This window comes from Chaetura pelagica, unplaced genomic scaffold, assembly GCF_000747805.2.
Source record: "Chaetura pelagica isolate M959 unplaced genomic scaffold, ChaPel_1.0 scaffold105, whole genome shotgun sequence".
NCBI classification, from domain to species: Eukaryota; Metazoa; Chordata; class Aves; order Apodiformes; family Apodidae; genus Chaetura; species Chaetura pelagica.
Window position 1 is genome coordinate 3,162,765 of NW_009953393.1, and position 22,685 is coordinate 3,185,449.

The 22,685-nt window shown below is 33.4% G+C and overlaps 1 protein-coding gene across 1 annotated transcript in view; it reads right to left on the minus strand.

Moving 5' to 3' along the window:
* Positions 1-22,685, minus strand: part of NBEA (neurobeachin) — a 516,495-nt gene that overhangs the window by 342,122 nt on the left and 151,688 nt on the right. Inside the window, exons 16-26 of the mRNA XM_009998372.1 lie at positions 16,078-16,157; positions 15,258-15,320; positions 15,052-15,149; positions 13,023-13,115; positions 9,999-10,107; positions 7,945-8,026; positions 7,600-7,723; positions 6,553-6,745; positions 5,273-6,292; positions 1,980-2,197; positions 378-531 (exon numbers count right to left, since the gene is read on the minus strand). Coding sequence (XP_009996674.1) covers positions 378-531; positions 1,980-2,197; positions 5,273-6,292; positions 6,553-6,745; positions 7,600-7,723; positions 7,945-8,026; positions 9,999-10,107; positions 13,023-13,115; positions 15,052-15,149; positions 15,258-15,320; positions 16,078-16,157 — 2,234 coding nt within the window. The remainder of the gene's footprint in view (positions 1-377; positions 532-1,979; positions 2,198-5,272; positions 6,293-6,552; positions 6,746-7,599; positions 7,724-7,944; positions 8,027-9,998; positions 10,108-13,022; positions 13,116-15,051; positions 15,150-15,257; positions 15,321-16,077; positions 16,158-22,685) is intronic.

Here is a 22,685-nt window from a genome sequence, read left to right on the forward strand (position 1 = left end):
ATGCAAACAAATGGTGGCCATGCAAAACAGATTTATGAAAATCAATGACTAGCCATCATAAAGCATGTAATTTTGTTACATTAATAATAATCTGCAACCATGATCCTAATGGTCTTCTCCTTCAAACAAAATATTAAATATCTATTAAATATTATTACTAAGTAATACTTTTCAAATAAAATTAGCATTTCAAATTCAAATTATTATAAACTCTCTGCATATCAAAGCTTACGGTTTTAATTATATATTGGATTTTTTTGAAGGAATTAGCAGAGAGCAGCAGGATTCCCTAAAGAGGAAAAGTCAGCTACAAACAGTAATTTGTATTAGTAAAAACAATTTCTAATATGACCACTAGGTGGAAATATTGTACTTACAGTTGGGGACGTGGCTGCTGACAGCAATGGTAAAATTCCTCCACAAGCAATAATAATATTGTCTACCATCTGGGAAATGAGGTGTATTGTGTTGTGTACAAAAATAATATTTTCATTGCTATTGACAAAGTCCATCACAGACTTTGTGGAGTGACTGCAAGAACAGAAGAAAGGATGGATTAAAAAAAATAGCCAAAATAAAAGTTGAGAGAAATTTATTCTTCATGACCAGCCTGTGAACCCTTCTTTGATATAAAGGCAAAAATCTTGTGTACAAAACTTTTCATGTAAATTGTCTAAAGATATGAACTGGACTAGTCTATTGAACAAATTGGTTGATATAAATTTTCACACCAGTATTAGTATCAGATACCCAGCTGAGAACAACAGCTCATAATCTTTTATCCCCATCAACCAGTTCTGCTGAAAGCAGTGAGGTTGTTTTCCAGTGTGGAAGTTATTATTTATTACTAAGAGTACAGCACAGCACACAGCATCGCTGCCATTTGAGACACCCTTGAAAACAATTAATAATAATACCTGCTAGTGTTTTGGAGGAGAAACTTGAAAATATGATGATACCTTGATATCATATTAACTCTATTAAGTAATATTAAATTTCATATTAGCAATAGCTTTGCAAGCCACGGATGCTGATAAGATTAGCTGAAATCTTAGTAACTCCTAATTGGTAAGAAATTGTCCCATGAAACAGTCAGTCCCCCAAAATAAAAAAAAAACCACACTGTGAAAATATTGAGAAATACTCAGTCTGTAAGAATGTTCTTTTGCCAAAACTACTTTGCTACCAGCCAGCAAATATAAATTAAGTGCTCCAATTGAAAATATACAAACTGATCTTTATCTAAATACAAAGTAGAAACCTTGCCCACATCTTTGGACAAAATAAATAAATAAATAAATACTGTCTTTTGCCTAGTAACTATCACAGAACAATTTACTAAATGGGAAATTAAATGTAATATTAACTGGTTGTTGGATAAAACTATGCTCGGTTTTACTGGAAATAGACTTCTTGATCCTGGGTATCAGATTAAATACTGTCAGTTATTCCTAAGGGCTCTTCTAACAATAAGTTATTGAGTATCTTTGTTGAAGTACATGAAAAAACATAAAATAATATAACCAACAAGACTTAACTACCAGCAAGAGCTGGCATGACAAAAAAATAAAATTGCCAACTAGAAAGAGTGATTAATTAGAAAATGTTATGGGAAAGAGCTTTTATTTGTAAGTTTTATAAGTAGAGAAGCTCTCCTTTAAGTGATCAGTTGACCAAAAAAAATGGCCATTAGCAAACACACAAGCCTTCCTCATGTCTGAAAGAAATGCAGTAGATTCTAATATGAAACATAAGCTGAAAGAACAGCTCTGTTTAGTTAAGTTATGTATGAGTTACACAGTCTCTCAAGAAAACAGAACTGTCACAGGCTGGGAAGGGTTGAAAAGAGAAGATATAAAATAGAGAATGGTGCTTCAACTAACACCAGCTGTTTTGCTTTCCACTAAAACTCCCTCTGCAACACAGCTGATTTTTCCTTGTGGATGGAAACACAAAAGAGGAGTTAAAAAAAGACCTACCTTCTCCAAACATGTACATCGGTTTCTAGTGCAAAAAGCAAGTCTGTCAGAAGTCGCTGGTGCATGGGAGACCATTTAAACTCTGGAATACGAAACATAGTTGTGCGTGGGCCTGGACTGAACTGTCGTCGCTGCTCTTCCGTCATTGGCATTCCTCGGAACCCCAAGTCAACACGTAAATCCCGGTCTTGCTGGGTGACAGATCGACCCTGTACCGCCTTCATCAACAACAAGTTCAAACATCACATTAACTTTCTGTAAAGAGCTTTTGAATGGATCACATAATTTGAGCAAGTACAGGCTAGACTCAAGCACAAACTAAGAGACAGTGCTATTCCAAGGCAAGCAGTAACCTTCAGTAAAGAAGCTGCTCCAACCCAAATCAATCAGCACTGAGGGCCCACAGCTGGCCTTCCTTTCAGCTGTTCACTGATGTTCTACACTCAGATTCTTCACTTGAAGTATTACAGAAGAGACCAAATGCAGCACATACAAGGTCAGCAGTTACAGGACTGTTTATAGGAAATAACTATTTTGCGCTGATAACACAGTTTTCTTTGAATGTTTGACTCAAGATATGGACAAACTACACAGTGGTGGCTTCCATGAATCAGTGTACTTTTAGGCAGCTCCTCATTTTTCAAAACTGATTTATTTATCTGGTCCTTTTAGTATGATCGTTAGAGAATCAAGTCTAGTCTCACAAATCTCATTTTACCAATTTTTTACACTTCGCTAATTGCTTAACAGTTTTATGTATCCCCAAGACATTCTTTAAATTCTCCAAACAGGTGATGGATGTGAATTTCATTCCCTTTCAATAATCTACATTGTCATGACCATTTTCACTTGGTGATTAAAGACAAAAGGAAAAGATACATGTAGAGGATATGATAGAGAGTATAGTGAAGGAAAAAGTAGTAAAGAACAAACATTTTTACTGAATTTCAGGCAAATATTTATAGCCATTAAATTACTTACAGTGTGCAACACCTCTGAAAGGAAGAAATGCAAGGTTTGATTCTTGAAATGATTTTAAATTTTAGATTAACATAAAACTGGTGAAATAGAAAACACACTTGCTTTGCTCACATATTCATGTCCTGATCTCAGTGGGCTGTTTTAAATGGGGACATTTAAAAGCAAAATGACATTTACAAAATATTTCTGCTATCAGTGTAAAAAGAGACATGGCTTAGAGCTCAGCTAGAAAGCTTCTTAGATCTTTAGTCTTATTTTTATCTCCTGTAGCTAGCATTTTGAGAGCAAGGCAGGTTTCTTTAATTCAATTTGACCTATTGGGATCAAAATTGTTCCTGCTGCATTCATTTCCTAACTTTTCTGAAGGTTAAGTTTAAATTATTATTTTCTTTTTTCTTAGACTTATCAAAAATTTGAATTTTTTTCATGAATCTTCTGCATAGTGCTTTCAATTCTGTTTTCAGTCTTTCATACTTGGGACCTTAGGAAAGTTAATTTTTCCTTCTTCAGTACTTGATCTACTATTGAGAAAGGCATTAACTCTTCCTGGAAGTCAGTATGAGTTCCCATCTCTACTTTGTTGTGCAATTTGTTGCTTTCTTTGAGTACATTTGAACAAAAGACACTTTACTACTTACTGATAAGGTAGGGAGCTGTGTGTAGATCTGTGTTTAGAGAATGTGAGGTTAGCAACTCCATTCATATAGAGTTCAATCACTCTATTCCACTTTTTCTCTTTAGCAAAAAACTACAGGTAGTTGTCCTGTCAGCAGCAGTAGTGGTATCATAACTGTACCATAACAGGAGAGCTTTTATCTAGCCAGTAATACTGTATTTGCAAGAATGGGCTTTGATGTGCACTGCATAAACCACCATGAAACCCAATGATGTACACTTAGGGGGCCAATATTTTAAGTATTTTCAGCAGTCTCAAAGAGATCAATCCTAATGTGGCTGTTCCCTGCACACGTTAAAATTAACATTGCTCTCTACTCATGAAAACAATAACACTTGATTTATGCTTTATTTAATACATCCATCTTTTTTTATTAAGTTCAACTTCATTTCAACAGGAAAGATTTAACTATGGGCAATTTACAGTTCACAGGGTATTTAGAAACACCCAAAGAAAAGATTAGAAGACAACAATCCTGGTGGTTACACAGTCGATATTTATTTTTAAGAAAAAGACTCAAAAGATGTGCTAATGGCTACAGATTTCAATCAATTCCCTGTAGTTAATAATTTATTTTAGTGGGAAATAACTGTAATTTAAATAGTTCATGGAGAATAAATGAAGTTAAATAGCTTGTAGAGTTTGACTTGTGAAAAGTACACAGTTTGTAGATAATTTGCAGATCCAAATGATATGTTAGGGATTTTGTGAGTAGCTAAGAGAAAAACGTTCAGAAAATACTTTGTTTCTCCTGTCTTACAATGATGTGTTAAGAGTTCATTAAGATTTCTATTTAATAAATAAGTTCATTTTAATCCTAACAAATAATTGCAGGCTTGATGAACTTATATTTTTAAAATTCAACTAATACAGGTGAAATTCATCAAGAAAAGAGGTTAAAGAACAGAAAAGTCCCCAGGTCACATGGTAAGATTTTCTACAGTAGGAAGTACAAAGTCAGATTATCTTCTTCATTAATGATTTATCTTACACATTCACTATGTTTATGAATACTAGCATTTCACTCGTCTTTTACTCTGTGAAAAAAAATCCATGTTTCAACATAAAAACTGACTGTTCCTTTTTCTTGCTATTTTCTATTCCTTCCATTTATCAGTTCCCATGGTATTAACAGACTTAACTTAAAGAGTAAAAATAAGGTGTTTGGGAACTGATAGTAATAGATACACTATTCTTATCAAGAGCGATCTCAGGGCTTGTTCATTATTAAACTGAATGCTATTAAATAAGAGGATCCCTACACAATGCTCAATAGTCTGTCACTGATGTTATAAAGGTTCTCATAGTTTTGAAAAAAAATACTGACAAGAGAAACCTCAAACTTTTCTTAAAATATCTGTCTAGAGAATTCAAGAACTCAATCTGCTTTTCTCTTCAAAACAGAGGCTCTTACCATAAGAGAGATTTAGAGGAGGGACTTTTCTACATAGAAGACTTCACAATCCTCACACATCATGGCATTTTCAAAGCAAATAGGCTTAGAGGATGGACACCTTTTATGTAATTAAAGAAATATACTTCAAACATCTCTCAGATGCCATACTACTACTTTATTTAGCAGCTATGAACAGTGATCACATCAGACACATACATGGCTACAGCACTTGAAACTTACCTGTGTTGTGGTAGTTGTCTGGATTTTCCGAATCTCTTTTCCTGCCTCCTTACCATCATCGGATCTTTCTGTATCTGATATTATACTTCCTGCATCAACACTAGGTACAGTTTTGCTACCAGAAGACTCTGTTTCAAGAGTTGTGGCAGTCATTTCAGCATATTCTAATCCTTTAGATGATGAAGCCAATTCCCTCTCAGAAATGCTACTCATTCCATCTGAAGTTGTGTGAATCTTAAATTCCTTGTCCTCTATTATACTTGAGGCACATGTTACATCTACACTACCCGTCATATGTGCAAGCAAACCTAAATCATCATTTACACCAAGATGCATTTGTGTCTCCTGGACATTTGGAATAGAAATGTGATTACTTGAAAGTTCAGGTAGAAGTTTCTCCTCTTGACTAGGAATTTTATCAAAGATAAATGAGGTACTGTTAGTAGAAGGTTCATCTTTCTCATCAGCCAGAGTTATTAATGGACCATTATCTTTTTCCTCATTCTTCTTAATGATACCCACACTTCCGTGAACATTGTTTTGGAGCTTCTCAACAGCAGCACTATATACATTGTCTAGAAGAGATTCTACTTCCACAAGAGCACCATTTTCTCCAGTTACCAGTGTCTCTGGTGATAAATCCATATCATCAAGTTTTACTTCAGTCGCTTCTACCTTTTCAGCTTTTATATCAACTAAAAGGTCATGAACTTCAACATGCACTCCTCCTCCTGGTCTCTCAGCACTTCCAAGCACATCCTCTGACACCTTTGTAGCCATGAGCAAGTCCCTCGTATCTGTACTGACAGGGTAATCCGTTTCACTTTCTGGACTTTGGCTCTGTGAAAGGTCTTCTATCTCTCGAATTTCCATTCCACCTTTTGCTCCTGTTGTCTGTGAGGAAAGACCTGAGATGGTGCTCACATTTCCCTTCTTCCCCTTTTTAATGTTTTCTTCCTCTTGCCTTTGATACTCTTCATACATTTTTGCTAGATACTCCTTGTGAGCCTCATATGTGACCTTAAAAAGAAAAGTACAGATTATGCAGATGTCTATATGCTACACGAATTGGGACAAAATGTAACATGAATCTTAACAACATATTACATACAGATTACAACTTTTTTTCACAGCAAAGGACCTACAACGATGACAAAAAAATGCCACCTTGACATGTATGGAGACAGCCACCAGATGGCACTAAATCACTTTACATCTTCTCTCTAGTCTCTTTGGGGGAGTTACCGGTATTTAAATAACATCCACGAGCCATTTCTTACCTTGGAATGAGCTATAGAAAGAGTATCCACCCACACTCTCCAGCCTCCCCATTCATATTTTATTGCATGATACAACAGAATACGGAAAATGTTGTAAACCATCTCTGTGATCTTCTGTTCTTCAGAGTTCTTAGGGTTAATGTATCCCAGAGAAAACATCCAGTCCTGCCACACTGAACACTGAAGTAAACATCTAAAGTGAAATAATTAGATCAAAATATATCCAAATAAAGCCTCTTTATTTTAACATTATGATTATTAAAATGTGAGCAAAATAATAAGGCACATCACCTCACAACATCAACCCAATGGTAAGAAGAAACCTAAAAATACTTCAGGCTGAATAACAATTTAAAGTATATTCCAAACAGAAGAACCCAGTCTTAGGTGCTGAACTAAGAAAAATTACTACACAGCTATTCTATTTATTTCTATGTTAAATCATAGAATCATAGACTCATTCATTTTGGAAAGTACCAGTAAGATCATCCAGTCCAACCTTTAACATAACTCTACTAACCTAGCTCCACCAGCCCACTGCTAAACCATGTCCCTAAACACCGTATCTAAATGAATTTTAAAAACATTCAGTGATGGTGATTCAATCACTTCCTTGGGCAGCACGTTCCAGTGCTTAATAACCCATTCTGTAAAGAAGCTTTTCCTAACGTCCAGCCTCTCTTGGTGTAACTTCAAGCCATTTCCTCTCATCCTGTCACTAGTTACTAGTGAGAAGTGACCAACACCACCCCGGATACAACCTCCTCTCAGGTTGCCGCAAAGAGTAATAAGGTCTCCCTTCAGCCTCCTCCTCATTAGACTAAACAGCCCCAGTTCTCACAAGGTTTGTTTTCCAGACCCTTCAACAGATTTGTTACCCTTCTTCAGACCTGCTCTAGCACCTCCATGTCTTTACTGTAGTGAGGTGTCTAAAAATGAACACAGTACTTGAGGTGTGGCCTCAGCAGTGCTGAGTACAGGGGCAGTACAACAGATCACTACTACACAGAAGTCAGGGATCACAAAAGAGTATTTGTAGTGACATACCTTCTGTTTTCACGGCTATTACTAAAGAGTTTTATCATATCAGATAAGAACAAACGTCGGACTTCCATCAGTTCTGCACTTGGCGTGGAGTTTTTTAACAGTGTTGCCACCACCTTGAGAATCACTTTGAAATAATAAATTAGTTACGTAACATTTTTTACAACATTTAAGGAAAAAAAAACCAAAACAGTTGCTGACAGCAACTTCTGTAAGTGGAAACTGAAACCCATACGTATTTGAGATACACTAATGAATTATTCTCGCTTCATGAAACATATTCTTTAAAAAAACCCCACAACCTCCAGGCAATATATCTATCACAGAAACATGATATATTGTCCTTACTTGGATTCTGGATTTTCACTGTAGAATCTGGCTCTGGATGTGGTTTATGAACAACTTGAGTGCACACTTGTTCTGTCAAAATCTAAAATAGAGTATTAAGGGATTTTTACCATTTTAGTTAAATGCTAGAGAATTTCTGTGTTAATTTAAAAATGTATTAAATGTATTAAATTTATTTATTTACTATGGCCACACTGCAACTTCATTTATAAAATATTTTTGTAAAATATTTTATTCTTGAAGCATGGAAAAGAGATACTTAATTAACATTCCTTATTTTGTTCTACATTTACAGATTAAAAAAATATCTTTCCTGAGCACTACGTATAAAAAGTTATTTGCATACATGCCATCCATAACCAAACCCAGTATTTCTTAATAGTGGGCTTGGTTTTCTCCATCTATGAAAGAGGAACACTCACAGACAGCATTCCATAGGAATAATCCTAGGGCTTCACCTAATGAGTAAATCAGATCATTCTCCTGCTTAATTAATTGTCACTGAGAAAATAATTAACCTGTACAAGGCAACACCACAGACCTTTCACACTGGGACAACCTGTCACAGGTTCTATGTATGCAACCTTATTTTTAAGAACAAGCTAAAAATTTAATGGTATCAACACGGGATTCTCACTAAGTATATCAAGCAAATGTCTTTAAAAAGAAAATAATTTCACAGGTAATTCTTATTTATTTAACACAGAACTTTAGCTCATTCATTAATCAAGAAATAATAATTAAACCAATATCAGTTGTAAACACAGCATCTTTGAATGGGTCTTTACATACTAGCATTTAAAATTGAATGCAAATATGCCTTAGCTTTTTATGAGAGAACATGGAAAATATCTGCATTAGTTCCTTGGCAAATCTCTTGTACTTCTGACACTTAACTCCTTTTTCTCCTTCTCTGGCTTTTTTTTCAAATGTCAATGTCCGTGGATGCTGGACTTTAATTTTTTCACTGACTTATGTATTTTCTGAGAATACCAATCAGAAGCTCTCAGAAATCTGAATGCAGTGACATCTATACTGTGAGACTCAAGTGCTCAAATAACACAGGTTAAGCTATGTGCAATAAAAAATAATGTCTGAGTAAGTCATTGGCATATATATGACATTTATGTTTTTACAATCATAGGAGAACGCTTTCTGCATCACTCAGACTCAGAGTCCTAAATACCAAACACTCCTTTAGACTTTCTTGTCTCTTCTGGAATAAGTCCTCAGCATCTAGCCACTACACCTATTTGTGGCTTCAAAAAAATAATAACAGCATAATTAAAAAATACCTTTCTAGTGCTTAACAGCCACAGGTTCAATTCTAAGTGACTGTTTTTAAAATAACTGAAGATTTAACATGATCTTTGTGCATTTGTAGGCATGAGTTTCATGGGTTTCAATCAATTTGTAGGCATGGGTTTCAATCAACTTCATGTCCACAATATTTTGATTTAACAAAATTGCTCGTCGTCAAAACTGAAGTTACTACAAAAGCCTGGTAGAACAATTGAATGCTCCAATATTCACCTCAAGCAGTATCTGTTACATAAAACAGCTGTGTTCAGTTATGATTTTGGCATGCTATTCACATTGCTATATAAAATAGATAAACAGCACTTTGCAAAATGTTGTAAACTTGAAAAGAATGGCACAAAAACAAAGGAGAACAAAAGAGCATCTCTGGTTCCAGCACTTCCCACTGCAATGGAAGAGTAAGAGCAATTACAGGTCTGCAGTAACTTCTTTTTTTTTTTTTTTTTTTGTGTAATGTGATCAATAGCTTCATCAGCAGAATATTTTCCATCTTCCTTTGTAATGCTGTAGGTGGGAAGCTTTATGAAGACTATGTAAATATTATGACATTGTTAATAAAATACCCAAGAAAGGCAAAATAACATTCTAAACCAATAAAACATTTATCAAAATTTCCATCCACAACTTTATCATAAGTTTTGAGAATCAGAATATTGTAAAGCACAGAGTCAAAGTATAATTAAGTAATAATTTTTACAATAGATATGACAAGCTCTTTGTTTAATAATTAATACCTCATAAAGTGTGTTATACGTTGTAACGGTCACTGTATTGGTATGCAGCATTAATCTTTCTCCAAGAAGAGTGAAAAGACTGTGAGTATGCATGATTTCAACTTTTCGCCTGAAAGAGAAATTAAAAACATTAGGAAAATGCCAAGCATGTTAACATTTTAAGTAAACACAAAACCATCAAAAACCAAATATTTTGATGTTACAGTAAAAAGTTCAAAAATTTGTTTTCTGTGAAAACTGTGAATTAAAAATAATTGAAGAAGTTTCCCCACACTAATGGAATTGTAGGAATACACAAAGGTTCTCTGAAAGCAATGAAGTATTGGGATGGGTTTTTGTATAAAAAAATGATACAGTGGAAAAGACCAAGGAATCTCTTTCTATCTTATTCAGACTGAGGGAGTTCAAGATGTTCACAAGATGACTAAAATGTGATCGCTATAGAACACACCTTTTGTCACTCCCTCAAAGACTCAGGACAATCCAATCTCAGCTCTTCCAACAAAAGTACTAACACATACATATTTGTCAGTACTGACATTCGCTTTATATAGGATTCTCTCATGCAGCCAAAATAATTAAATCGAGTAACAGATGTAATGATGCAAAGGAAATAAACTCCTGAAAAGTTATTAAATTCTAAGTGATTTAATTTTATAGCTAGGATCAAAAACTACTCAAATCCTAACAAAAGAAGAAAACAGCTGACATTGGTGAATTCCATCTGACAAAAACATTATTACTTAAAAATGGGATATAACATCCTAAATTGTTTAACATTTTATTCTCAAAAATTGTATAATTAAATTTATCTACTACTGTAATGAATATAAAATAAAAATAATTATTAACCATAATTATTAATCAATAATATAGCAGCAGAAAAATAGAACACATTAAAGTTTCTGTAAAATTCTATGCATTCAAAAGCTAGAAAGCTCCTTTTTCATGATTATTGATGATAACAACACAGGTTTAAATTACATAGATTCATTCGAGAACTTTTGAAATTCATACATTATATTAATTTTCGGATTACTACAAAAGAGAGCACCAACAGAAGAGAGTTCCTTAGTTACTTAGGAGAAAAACTACAAGTGTTCAACCTTGTGAGCTATTATGTAGCACACAGAAGTGAAAATTCATTTAAATATCCAGATAAAAAAATAAATAAGTGAGTATGATTTCAGTGGTGGTGTTGAAAGAATCCAGGACTGCAGAGAAGGAAAAATACAGTATTTTGCCAACTGTTAAGGACAGAGAAATAGTCTATCAAGTAAGATCACAAAGAAAAATAATTAAAGTTATTCAGGCTCTCATCTAACACACTACAGGTCATACTGGTAATTTCTCCTAAGAATCAATTACCTCATCTCTATACTTTAATCTGTGATTCATAAAGATGAACCAGAGCAACAGTAACTTGTTTTGTTCTTGCACATTCGTTATTAATATAATTTTGGTTCAGATTTCATAAATCACATCATAATATTTCTTTATGCAATTCTGCTTTAGTATATTAAAATGTAATGCCTGTTTCCTGTACTGTGAAACAGAAATTTAGATGCTTTATAATTTTGTGTAGTTTATAGTTCTATAATAGCTTAGAATTTCCTGTAGTCGACTAGAACAGTATAAAACCATGCATATGTGCAGAAATAGGCACACCTCACATGTGAAAGTTGTAAGATATGAAATGAAGGGAGGGCATTTTTACTTGCTAGAATCTACAAAGAATGTGAACATCTACAGATGTTTGGAGGTCTGAAAATTAAAAAAATAAATAAATCAAAGCAACTTTGAAAGTTATGGAGAATATTCAAGTGACTTCAATGACTTCAATGACATGAAAAATAAAGTTATTTATTTTGTGCTAACTACTTCTACTCAACAATGGAAACTACACTGATATATCCATAATTACAAGTAGATGCCAAAGACCAGGAAATTAAATTTCAGCTTCTGAAAAATCTCACTTTTATTTTTCTCTAATGTTCCACTGATAAAGTTCACTACTTGATATACTGGATAAGCAATAAATATTTTAAACAAAGGTATTATTGAGACTCAATCAAGCTTCTGGACAAGCCAAACCTTCATCTAGTATATCTTTACCCAGCTCCTATCAATGTGAATTATTTTTAATAAGCAATGTTTGAAAAGGCCTTGGAGGTTCTTGAATGGACTATAAGTTTGCTTTATTCATTCCCAGAACACTACTTGGCTTGTTGGATCCCAAAAGGAAAACCTCAATTGGGAGTATATTCTCAGCTGTGTATCAATTATATAGTCATACTTCATTGATCTTGCTGATAAAAGCATGTCTAGCAATACTATGCTCTGGCTGGACTCCTACCTCCTTTCCCTGCTAAGGAGGTTTTACAGGATGAAGTCTCATGTGGAGCACACAGTTCATTTTTTCACTGCACAGTCTCCCACTGGAATACTGTTATGGGTAAACTCCAGCAGGCAGTTAAGCACTACATGTAGTATGGGAAGAGTGAGAAGCAGCTGGTTACACAGCACTTTATGCTTTTTAATTAGTTCTTAACACCAAAATATCAAAGATGAGACTCAGTAAATTTATTCCATGACACCAGTTCTTTTAAAATGCAATTATTTCTCACTCTCACATTTTATATGTGGATATTTCTTGCAGAGGTGTGTCCTTATCTCTTCTTTTTTTAATGATAATTTACTTAGTCTGTTTGCTTTTCCTTCTGAAACATTCCCATGAGAACAACTTATTCTTCTGTTTCATTTTCCCAATTATTTAAAGACTATATTTAGAAGTATTGCCCTGAAACTTTCATTGCCATGACATTGTAAATTCCAGAAACATTTTTTTTTATAACACTCATGTGTTTCCTGTTATCCTTAGCTGAACATACAATATACATTTAGAAAACGTATTTTTGGAAATTTTCTAAAGACTGTCAAAAAACATACAGTAATCATGACAAAAGGACAAGAAGAATTGTGGGCTTAAATACAGCACTACAACAATTTTAAAACTATACTTACTTATGACCCAAGTGTTTAAGAAAATATCCAAGGACCTTCAAAGCTTGCACCCATATACTCTCACTTTTGGAAGCCAGTAATTTATAAATTACACTAAAAAAAAATTAAAAAAATAAACAACTTTTTTCAGTTTATCAGTAAACACCACATATATAGATTGCTTTTCACTGAATAGGGGTAGTTATTAATAAGTAAAAGCATAAAACCAGCAATTTACACAAAATGGAAGGATATATTGAAAGCATCAAGCTCAGCATAAGAGTTTATTAATTTTTCACATTAAAGATATGGTGTCTTTTGGTTCAGTTCAGTATTTTATAATAGAAAGTGACAACATTCTCATACTTCTACCTTGGAATAAAAGACAGTATTGAGCAGTGAGAGCTTAAGACAAGAGAAGGAGATTGGAGCACATAAGCTCACATCCTCGAGTTTCCTGAAGTACCTGGATGCTACTGAAAATCTGCTTTCATTCTTAAGAACCCTACTCAATACCCTTTCTTCATAAGATAGAGTATCTGCATTTAATCACAGGCTTTTTACACCAAAGTCTCATTTATCAACAATAAAACATGGCAATATCTTATACAAAATCCCATATACAGCTAAGAAGCCACATCCTCATTGCATCCAAATTTTGTGTGGAAAACACCACCCTGTGGATTCAAATCCTGGATAAAAAAGGCCTCATAATTTAACCAATTTAATTTATAATTTATTTAATATGACTGGTCTAAGCTCAAATTCTAGAGTCTTTCCGAAGGGAACACAGTCTTGATTTGGACACCAAGACACAGTAAACATTATCCTTTCTTTGGATTGTTCTTCAACAAATTTTAAATATATATGGTAGATTCCCACTTGAATTATCTGATCTTCATCTAGTAACCATTCTTTTTAACTTTTCTCCACTAAAGAGAACTTTAGCAGACAGCATCTTCCTCTTTGGAAATGACTAATGCCATTATCAAAGGACCTCTGAGACTTTTGTCTTCTGATAACACAAGCAGACAAATCCCTAATTCTATGTAAGGTATTTTAAAAAAAAAACTTAAATCTTGCAACTCCACTTTTTCAACGCAGACTTTTAAACACAGAGACTGCACTGTCAAACAATTTTAACACTGGTACCACAAATGTTACATAAAGGTGTCTTAAATCCTCTTAAATCAGTCTTACTTGCCTTCAAAAGGTGTCAGGAACAGAAGTCTGTCTGAATACAGACAACTACAGTGAGAAAACAAATTCCTAACTGCGAGTACAATAAGTCTTCCCTTTACCTAGCAATGCATTCAAACAGTGTTAACTACAAGTATTTGTACAAATATCTTATTATTTTGGCAAAGCAAAGTTTTAATTTATCAGGTAGCAGATGTTTTTCCTCACAACCCCATTTTACAAGCCTCTTGCATTCTGCAAAGTATCTTCAGAACAGCACAAAATAAAATGCTATACTAAATACTAAATTATAAACTTGAAAATTATTAATCTCTGAAAAAAATTGCATTACCAAATTAGACATAAAATCAAACAAAAACACAGCTTCTCTGGGAATTTATCAGTTATTAATTTTACTGTCAAACAGATAAATATATGAATGTCACAAACAGCATTTTTAATCTTTTCAGAGAGAATTTGAGAGATTAGGGGAAGATTTCTCGTTTCCTTCTTCTTCCCCCTGGACTATGCTAAACATTGGAAGACAGAATATTCAAAATTATTCTGAGAAAGAGAGTTGGCTTTTTTATACATTTGGTTAATTAAATATTCCATTTGAGATTGAGAAGTAAATTCAGTACCTTTAACTTCAAATATCAAAATGGTAACCTTAAGTGCTTTTTTTTTTTTCCTCCAAGCTATCAAAACAACTCTGTTTTTTTATTTAAAATATAGCAAATATATAGCCTAAGTTGAAAAAAATTGTAGTTTAAAAGATCAGCAAGTGTGATATTTATGTGAAAAAGAAGCAGTCTGGAGAGTGATGATACTGGAACTACTTTTAAGCTATTTTCTCCCTTCACTGTCTTACCGTATCCCATTTCTTTGATCAAAGGCAGGTATCATGGACGCTGGATGTTCGGACATTAGTGCCACTAGCAGCTGCAGCACATCATGAATATTTTCATCCTGTATGAAAAGCATCAAAGTTATTCTACAAACTAACCTCAACAGCAGGCTTCCCATAGAGTTGGCACAATTGGTTACAGCAAAAGATAGGTAATTACAGAAATGTACCTCATGCATTGTTAATAAGTAATTTAATATACTCTGCAGTTCATCTTCTTTCACTCCCCGATCCTTAAAAAAAAAAAAAAAAGAGGAGCATTAGTCAGAGAAAATACATTCCTTAAGTTTTTTTCAAGAAAAACTTGGAACAAGTAAAATCCTACATTTTTTTTCTAGTTAAATGCAAAAGACTAAAATCTCTTACTCATTCCTTTGCTTTTGCTTATCACATTAACAATTCGAAACACCATGAAGTCAGCCCTCTATTCCTCCTAGAAAGGATTCTCACAGTGTGGGCCCTCAGATACTATAAACTATTACTGCCTCCAATCCTTGACACAGAAAAGAACAGGAGAAATAAGCCAGGCTATTTTATTCTAGTCTCAGATGACAGATTATACCATAAAGACCAGCATTTAGTTGTAACAGAGGGAGTCCTAGACCATTTCAACCAGTAGTAGAACAAGAAAATAAGGGCAAAACAATAACTAACTTAACTGCCATTACCTCTTTCCATTTTATTGATCAAGCAACTATCTATCTACTATCATATAAAAAAAGCCCAAATAACTGAAAGGTTCAGTGCTGTCATATACTATTTCTGCAAGTACTTTTAATAAAATATATGTGGCAAAGTTTGGTGAGGTTAATAAGAAATACTGTGCAGATTTACTACCTTAATGTTGATTAGAAGTATGTGCACGAACCTTAAAATTAACCAAAAACAGATACAATGCCTGAAAGTTATTATATATTTACTACCATGAAAGACCCTATTACATGTATATAACAGAATTCCATGTTTTCCATCTGGAATGGTCTGTTTTACCTTCAATATAAGTTGTTTCAAAAACAGCAGCATGAAAGCCCTTAGTGATATGATTTCTTTCTGTGAGGGCCGAGGACCATCTGGATGAAGCAAAAGATACAATTTTAAAACATAAATTAATTCCTTGAATGACTGCAGCTTCTTAAGGAAATCACAGTTCCCACAACAGATTTAGTATTGCAGTCATTCTATAAAAGTTCATATTTGCAAATGATGTCATTTATAACCTTTCAGAATCACATTTTACAACAGTAATATATATAAGTGCCACTGATGATTCATTTTGGAAAAAAATAAAAATCCATATACTCGTTTTTTCTTTAACAAAGACTCAGGAAAATGGAAGGTAGTAATCAGGTCTAGAGTCATTCAACTAAATTGAGGTATATGTTCTGTTGGTGTCTTCATATGAACCAGGAGTTTCAAATCTCGATATAAGCTTTTTTGACTAGATCTACTAAACTCACACAATGTCAGTGTCCAGTTCAGGATAAAAATTATTTGGTCTATCGACTACAGAGTTGAATTTAACTGAAAACAATGGGAGCTTAAACACCTAGTACAAGCTACACTGTGAGCATGTAAACTTAAAAGGGTCTGAATACAAAGCTGAATCTCACTAAAATACATGCTAACAATTTGGAATAACTAAGCCACTATGTTAAACATAATCTGAATGAAATACAAAAACAAAAGGACTCATGAAGTATTAGTGGTGGCCATTACCTCTAGCAGGAACTGAAGATATTTATCCAAAAAGAAACTATAATTGAAAAAAGCCCACTAAATTTAAAGTACATCTTTGTATTCTTTCCAATCCAGATGAACATAAGCTTTTAATGAGGGGTTTTCTACAGTCTCCTGTGACAGTGAAGCCACTGCTGTACACACGGTAATTCAAGTTTGCAATGAGGACAAACCTAAAGGTAAGTTATATTTGCTTGACTGGCAGGAGCAAAAAAAGAATTTTCTTCCCTGTTTAGGAGTGGAGAAAGAAGAACTGGGTACTTCTTAGAAAGAAGTAAATAAATCTCAACTTCCTGCGTCATTGTATGTAAAAACACTAAGGCCATAAAAAATCTATAATACAGGCTTTAAAGAGAGAGGAACAGTTTTACATCCATACATTCTAATGGCAGCATGAAACACCTATTTATCACTGTAAAAACAGAAGTAAGTTGGATTTTTTGGTAGCTGCAACAGCATTAAATATTGCATGTGTTTTTATAGCAATGATGGGCTTCCAGCCACCAGCTATTTTTTTTCCCTAATTCAAATGCATATTGAACTCTAACTGCATGACAGAAATATGTTTCTTTGCACTTCCTCTTCTCTCCTACACCTTATTGGGATTCAATACTGGCCAATATCTCAAAACCAGGCCTTTAAAACAGTCTTTTCTAGAAGACCATAATTATGGAAACAGATAACACAACTCTAAGGCTCCGCAAAGGGCTTCAGTAACATAACTTTTAAGGGAGGATATTCCAAATTAACTGGGAACCCATTCAAAGATACCCAAGTTTCATACTTCTCATTGAGATCCCTACTGGATGTGTTGTGGGAGAACCTTGAAAAGGGTTCTTCAACATGAAAAGATACAAAAGGAGTAGTTGCTTATAGGTAACAGGCCAAGCTGGTGAAATGATGTTTGTTCTCCATGCCTCCAGTACTATTAATTTCTTGTATTTTGGTTCTGTCTTGAAACTCCACTGCATTAGAATCAGAAAAAAGAGATGGCCTCTGCCCAAAAGACTAAGTCAGTTTGAAAAATAAAGACAACGGGTCGGGAAAAATAAGAGAAACTGGAGAAAATGGAGGCTATGTAACCAGAAGACAGCTACAAATAGTGGAAGAAAGGATTGCAGCAACAGTAATGCAACAGTCATCTGATATAGATTGAACAGAATTAATCTGGGAAGTTGTAAAGCCACATAAAATGGATTTGCTGCTACAACTGTTATGTAATCTCACTTTTTTGTTTCATTAATATTATTAGTTTCATTATATTATTTCATTAATATTATTATTAATATTATTAGTTGAAGACTTATTTTTTAAAAAATGCATTATAGAACAAACAGTGGTATAATTTATTCTGTAATTAAAAAAGAAACATTATACACACATATACTTAGGTAACGAGAGACAAGTGGACCGTGTTTTTCAACTCAAACTCTGAAAAGTAGTTTTCTTTACTATTATCTTTGCTGCTATCACTGTATATAGACCATTCAGTGTTACCATCAGAGACTGATAAACATCACTGCTAATCCAAACCAAATCAACAAAAATAATCCTTTTTAAATCTCATACAGCCCCTAATACAAAATAGCAACATTCTTGTTAATTGGCAAAGAGAACTGATGCACCCCTGTGACACCAGGATGAATCACTAAACAATTTCCTGCCTCTAGATTCTTTTTGTATGCATTTATTGCAGACAGCACATGATTCACCTTTTTTTTTTTTTTTTTTTCTTTTTAAATATACACTTATAATTACAGTTATGCAGCTTTATCCAGGCAAAAATAAATGAAAAAAAAAAAATCCAATTCATCCTTGTGCACAGAGCAAGCATAGGGGCATAAAACAGAACTAATTAAGAGTGAATAAATAAACATATTCACAGAGTAAAGTACAATCAGTACTGCTGTAAAAACTGATTGGGAGTTTTGGAAAACAAAAATAATGATTTCTAATCCTGTCTTTGGAAATAAAATGTTCTGGTATCACTTCTACAAGCAATCAAATGCAAAATTCTTCCATCTGGCTTTTTTAATGTGTAAAAAGCATGCTTTTTCTAGTCCTTAAATATATAAAACATAATATAGATAGCAGAATCTGATCTCCATTCATGCATAAATAACATAATGTTATGTGCATCACAAAAGGACCTACTTTTAATCTTTAAACTTTTAATTAACTCTGTGCAACATTTTCTATCCACAAAAACTATAGTTCCTTTCTCCATACAATAATTTTCATAATTCCCACTCTTCCAGTTCATATTAAAAAATATTGAACACAAAAAATGTTCTTGAAACTCTATTTAACACGAGTTAACTTGGACGTTAAAACCCATATGTTCTCTAGCAGGAGGCAAAATACTGTTCATAAAGGTCCATTCAGATGGACAGGACAGGAAACACAGATAAAAAGAAATGCTTGGCCAGCATCTCAAGAATGAACTACACTGCTCACTAGCCTGGAACTCAAATACACACTTCCCTCATACAAAAACAAAGTTGCAAGTATTTCACAGGCATGCTCCACAACAGAGTCCAAAATGACAAAGTAGCACAATAGATTTATGGGATTTGTTAACACCGAGTATCCTAGGTTATGTTTTCCTAGGATAAATTTTGCATTGCCTTAATTTTATTCCTTCTCATTACTGCATCACTGTTGGTCCACCAATATTTTCAGAGAATGCCATGCAGTTGGTAAGAAATTCCAAGGAAGGTATTTCAAGACACAAATATCCTAGTGGGCTCTAGTAAGTTCTCTCTTAAATTTACAGGAATTGCACATTGAATTAATTCAGCAACATGGAGTATTTTAAGTGCATAACTATTTTATTTTTCTTTAAAAAGGTTAATAAAGAAATTAAAAGACTGCTAAAATAATGTTAAGATGTCTCTGACAGCTGTCACTGAAATGTACCATCTACCATAGCAGGATAAAGAGTTAAAGCTCTTCTCACTTATATTCTTATTTTTTCCCAACATCTACGAAGGAAATAATTACCGGAGTAATATAATTTTGAATAGATTTTACTCAATCGACAGTTCATTGCGTCTTTAGATGCTGCAACTGCTGAGTAACCCTATGAATTTCTCCCATCTTCATATCCTATTTTATATAATCCAACAAAATGTGAAAGGCATGTAGATGGCAAATCAAGAGAACACGTACAACCGTAGTTCAAGTGCAAAATGTAAAATATAATACAATTTAGAGATTCTTTCTTCTGGAAATCTGATTGAATTTTTCTGCTCTTTGTGACATGAGAATTATTTCACCAGTTTACTTTTAATATGGTCTTAAAACAAAAGTAACTTTAGTCTTGCCACTTATTTATAACTGGCAAAAAAATAATAATAATAATAATAATAATAATAATAATAATAATAATAATAATAATAATAATAATAATAATAATAATAATAATAATAATAATAATAATAATAATAATAATAATAATAATAATAATAATAATAATAATAATAATAATAATAATAATAATAATAATAATACACAAAAAGAGAAAGTAAAATTCATAATTTTATCAAACTGGTAAGTATACACTTTAAAAAATGTTGATAATTCAGAATGAAACAAAAAGATAATAATTTAGCATACTGAATCCAATTAGCTTACTGAATCCAATAAGAAATACCAGTTTGAAAAAGGAATGCTATAATGAAAGAGAACATATATAATAAAAACTGAAATAAATTTTGGAACCTTTCAAATAATTCAAAACATTCACACTTCCTATTTTCTAAGCTGAATACCAGGAGAAGCAAGAAGAAAATTTTCTTTAAAAATGGAAACAGTGTTAGCTAAATGGCAAAATTCAGTACTGAGCTACTTTCACTTTAAACTAGGTATAGTGAAATGTTAGTACAGAAAACTCAGCCACTTTGTGCTTTCTTAAGACAAGGGAAAGCAATAAAACCTTAAAGCAGAGTTACTGTCTGTAAGTAATAGTAAATCAAACTACTAATATTAAAAAGTGTTCCGGTATCTCTGCATTTAAAATGATATGCCTAGAAAACATGAAAGCATCACACTACTAAAATGTCTGCATAAATAAGCTTACTTTCTAATATGACAGTAAATTATTTGAAGACACTGTAATACATTAAGTCAAATTTTGGATATTGGCAAGATTTCCATTAAAGTCTTCAGATCTAAGAAAGTCTGATTTCAAGTTAACTTAGGGTTTCAGTCACCTTTGCTAAAGGAATATGGTATGCCACTTTCTTGCATTAGGAAATTTTTCTGTCTCTTAGTCTCTTACAGTAAAAGTACTGCTCACAGACACTAGGTCCTGTTCTTTCATTTTGAAATACCAAATGCTGCTTAAAATGCAACAACTCTAATATTCACATAATTGTATTTTTACCCTGCAATCCTCCTACTAAGAAGAAACTCCTAAAAGAAGTTTAAAAACTTCTTTTTACACATTATATTACATTTTAACAAATTAGAAACTTGCTAGCTACATGTGGCAGTAGTGGCTGTATGAAGGCTAATAAAGATAAACACAAAAACGATTCCTCGCATAGTTAACTTTTTTGAGATGTTAGGATTGGTGAAATTAAGTGTTGCTGAAGACAGAGGTGGAAAGAAAATGCATTAAGTGTATTAACTACTGTTACTTATAGTATTCTAAGACTATAAGCTTGAATCAGTCAAACCTGCATGCCACATTGGCAGATTGCACTTAAAAGAAAGAGCATCTGGTGAAGAAAAGTGATGTAATTTCCAGGTGATTAAATATTTTTTAAAGTTTAAAGGAATTCTAACAATTTAAAGTATTTAATATGAATTTGATAAAGAAGCTAATATGAAATTAAGGTAATGTGAAATTAAACTTAGCAAGCCATCACCTCAACAGTTCTGGTATTTGCACAGTCATATGCTTGCAAATCACCACAGTTCATACAGCTGTACTAGTCAGAAGTAGAAGTGAAATAATAGTCCCAGAGTTGATTTACACAGAGAAAACTCTATAGCTATGCTGGATTTGCACATCCGTCATTATGACACTGATCTTCCTCCCTGATAAGCCAATATTCATCAACTCAACGCAACAAAGCTATTTTTACACGCAAGAAAGAGAGTTCTACAAAATACTTTTATATAGTTATAGCATTTACATGGGATGTTCTGCAGTCTAAGCAATGGGGAAAGAAAGAGGATAAGGAAAAAGGAGGAAAGTATTTTAAAAAGTCAAGTTTATTGAGGGATGTAACCAAAGCGAAAAAGGAGAAAATTCAGATATAGTGGATAATAATATGTATTTTGAAAATGTGCATGGCCTCACAGTTTATCAAATGCCTTCCCAGGTACTGTATGAAGGCTTTAGTAATTCTGATTTTTGTTGTCTTACTACTAAACCAACCAACCAGTAATTGACACTATCTGATTACCTCTCAGGGAACTAACGTAGTTCCCTTCCTGAGAAAACCAGGACATTGCCTGGAATTGACACAAATGAGAAGAGAATGTAAAATATCCTTAAAATAGGTAAGAATGATAGGGAAGTATAACAACCATAGGTATGTTAATTTAGGGTTAACTGATTAATTTCTGTCTCCTAATTTTGTGTCCTCGTGTGGCCAATGCCTTCTGTTCAGATTTTATAGCATACTTCCCCTCCCTGCCAGCTATTCAACTGGCATTACACATACAAATACTTCAAAAACACAGCTTACTGCAGAGAGGTAGATCCGGGCAAGATAAAAAGCCATATCTCCTACCGAAAGAAATGTCACAGTGATTCCACGAAAGAGCAAGCCTGGCCAGAGGCAAGTCTGTAACATGCAATAAACTTTCAAAGTGTTGTTAGGTATTAGTGTCATGACACAGAAGTA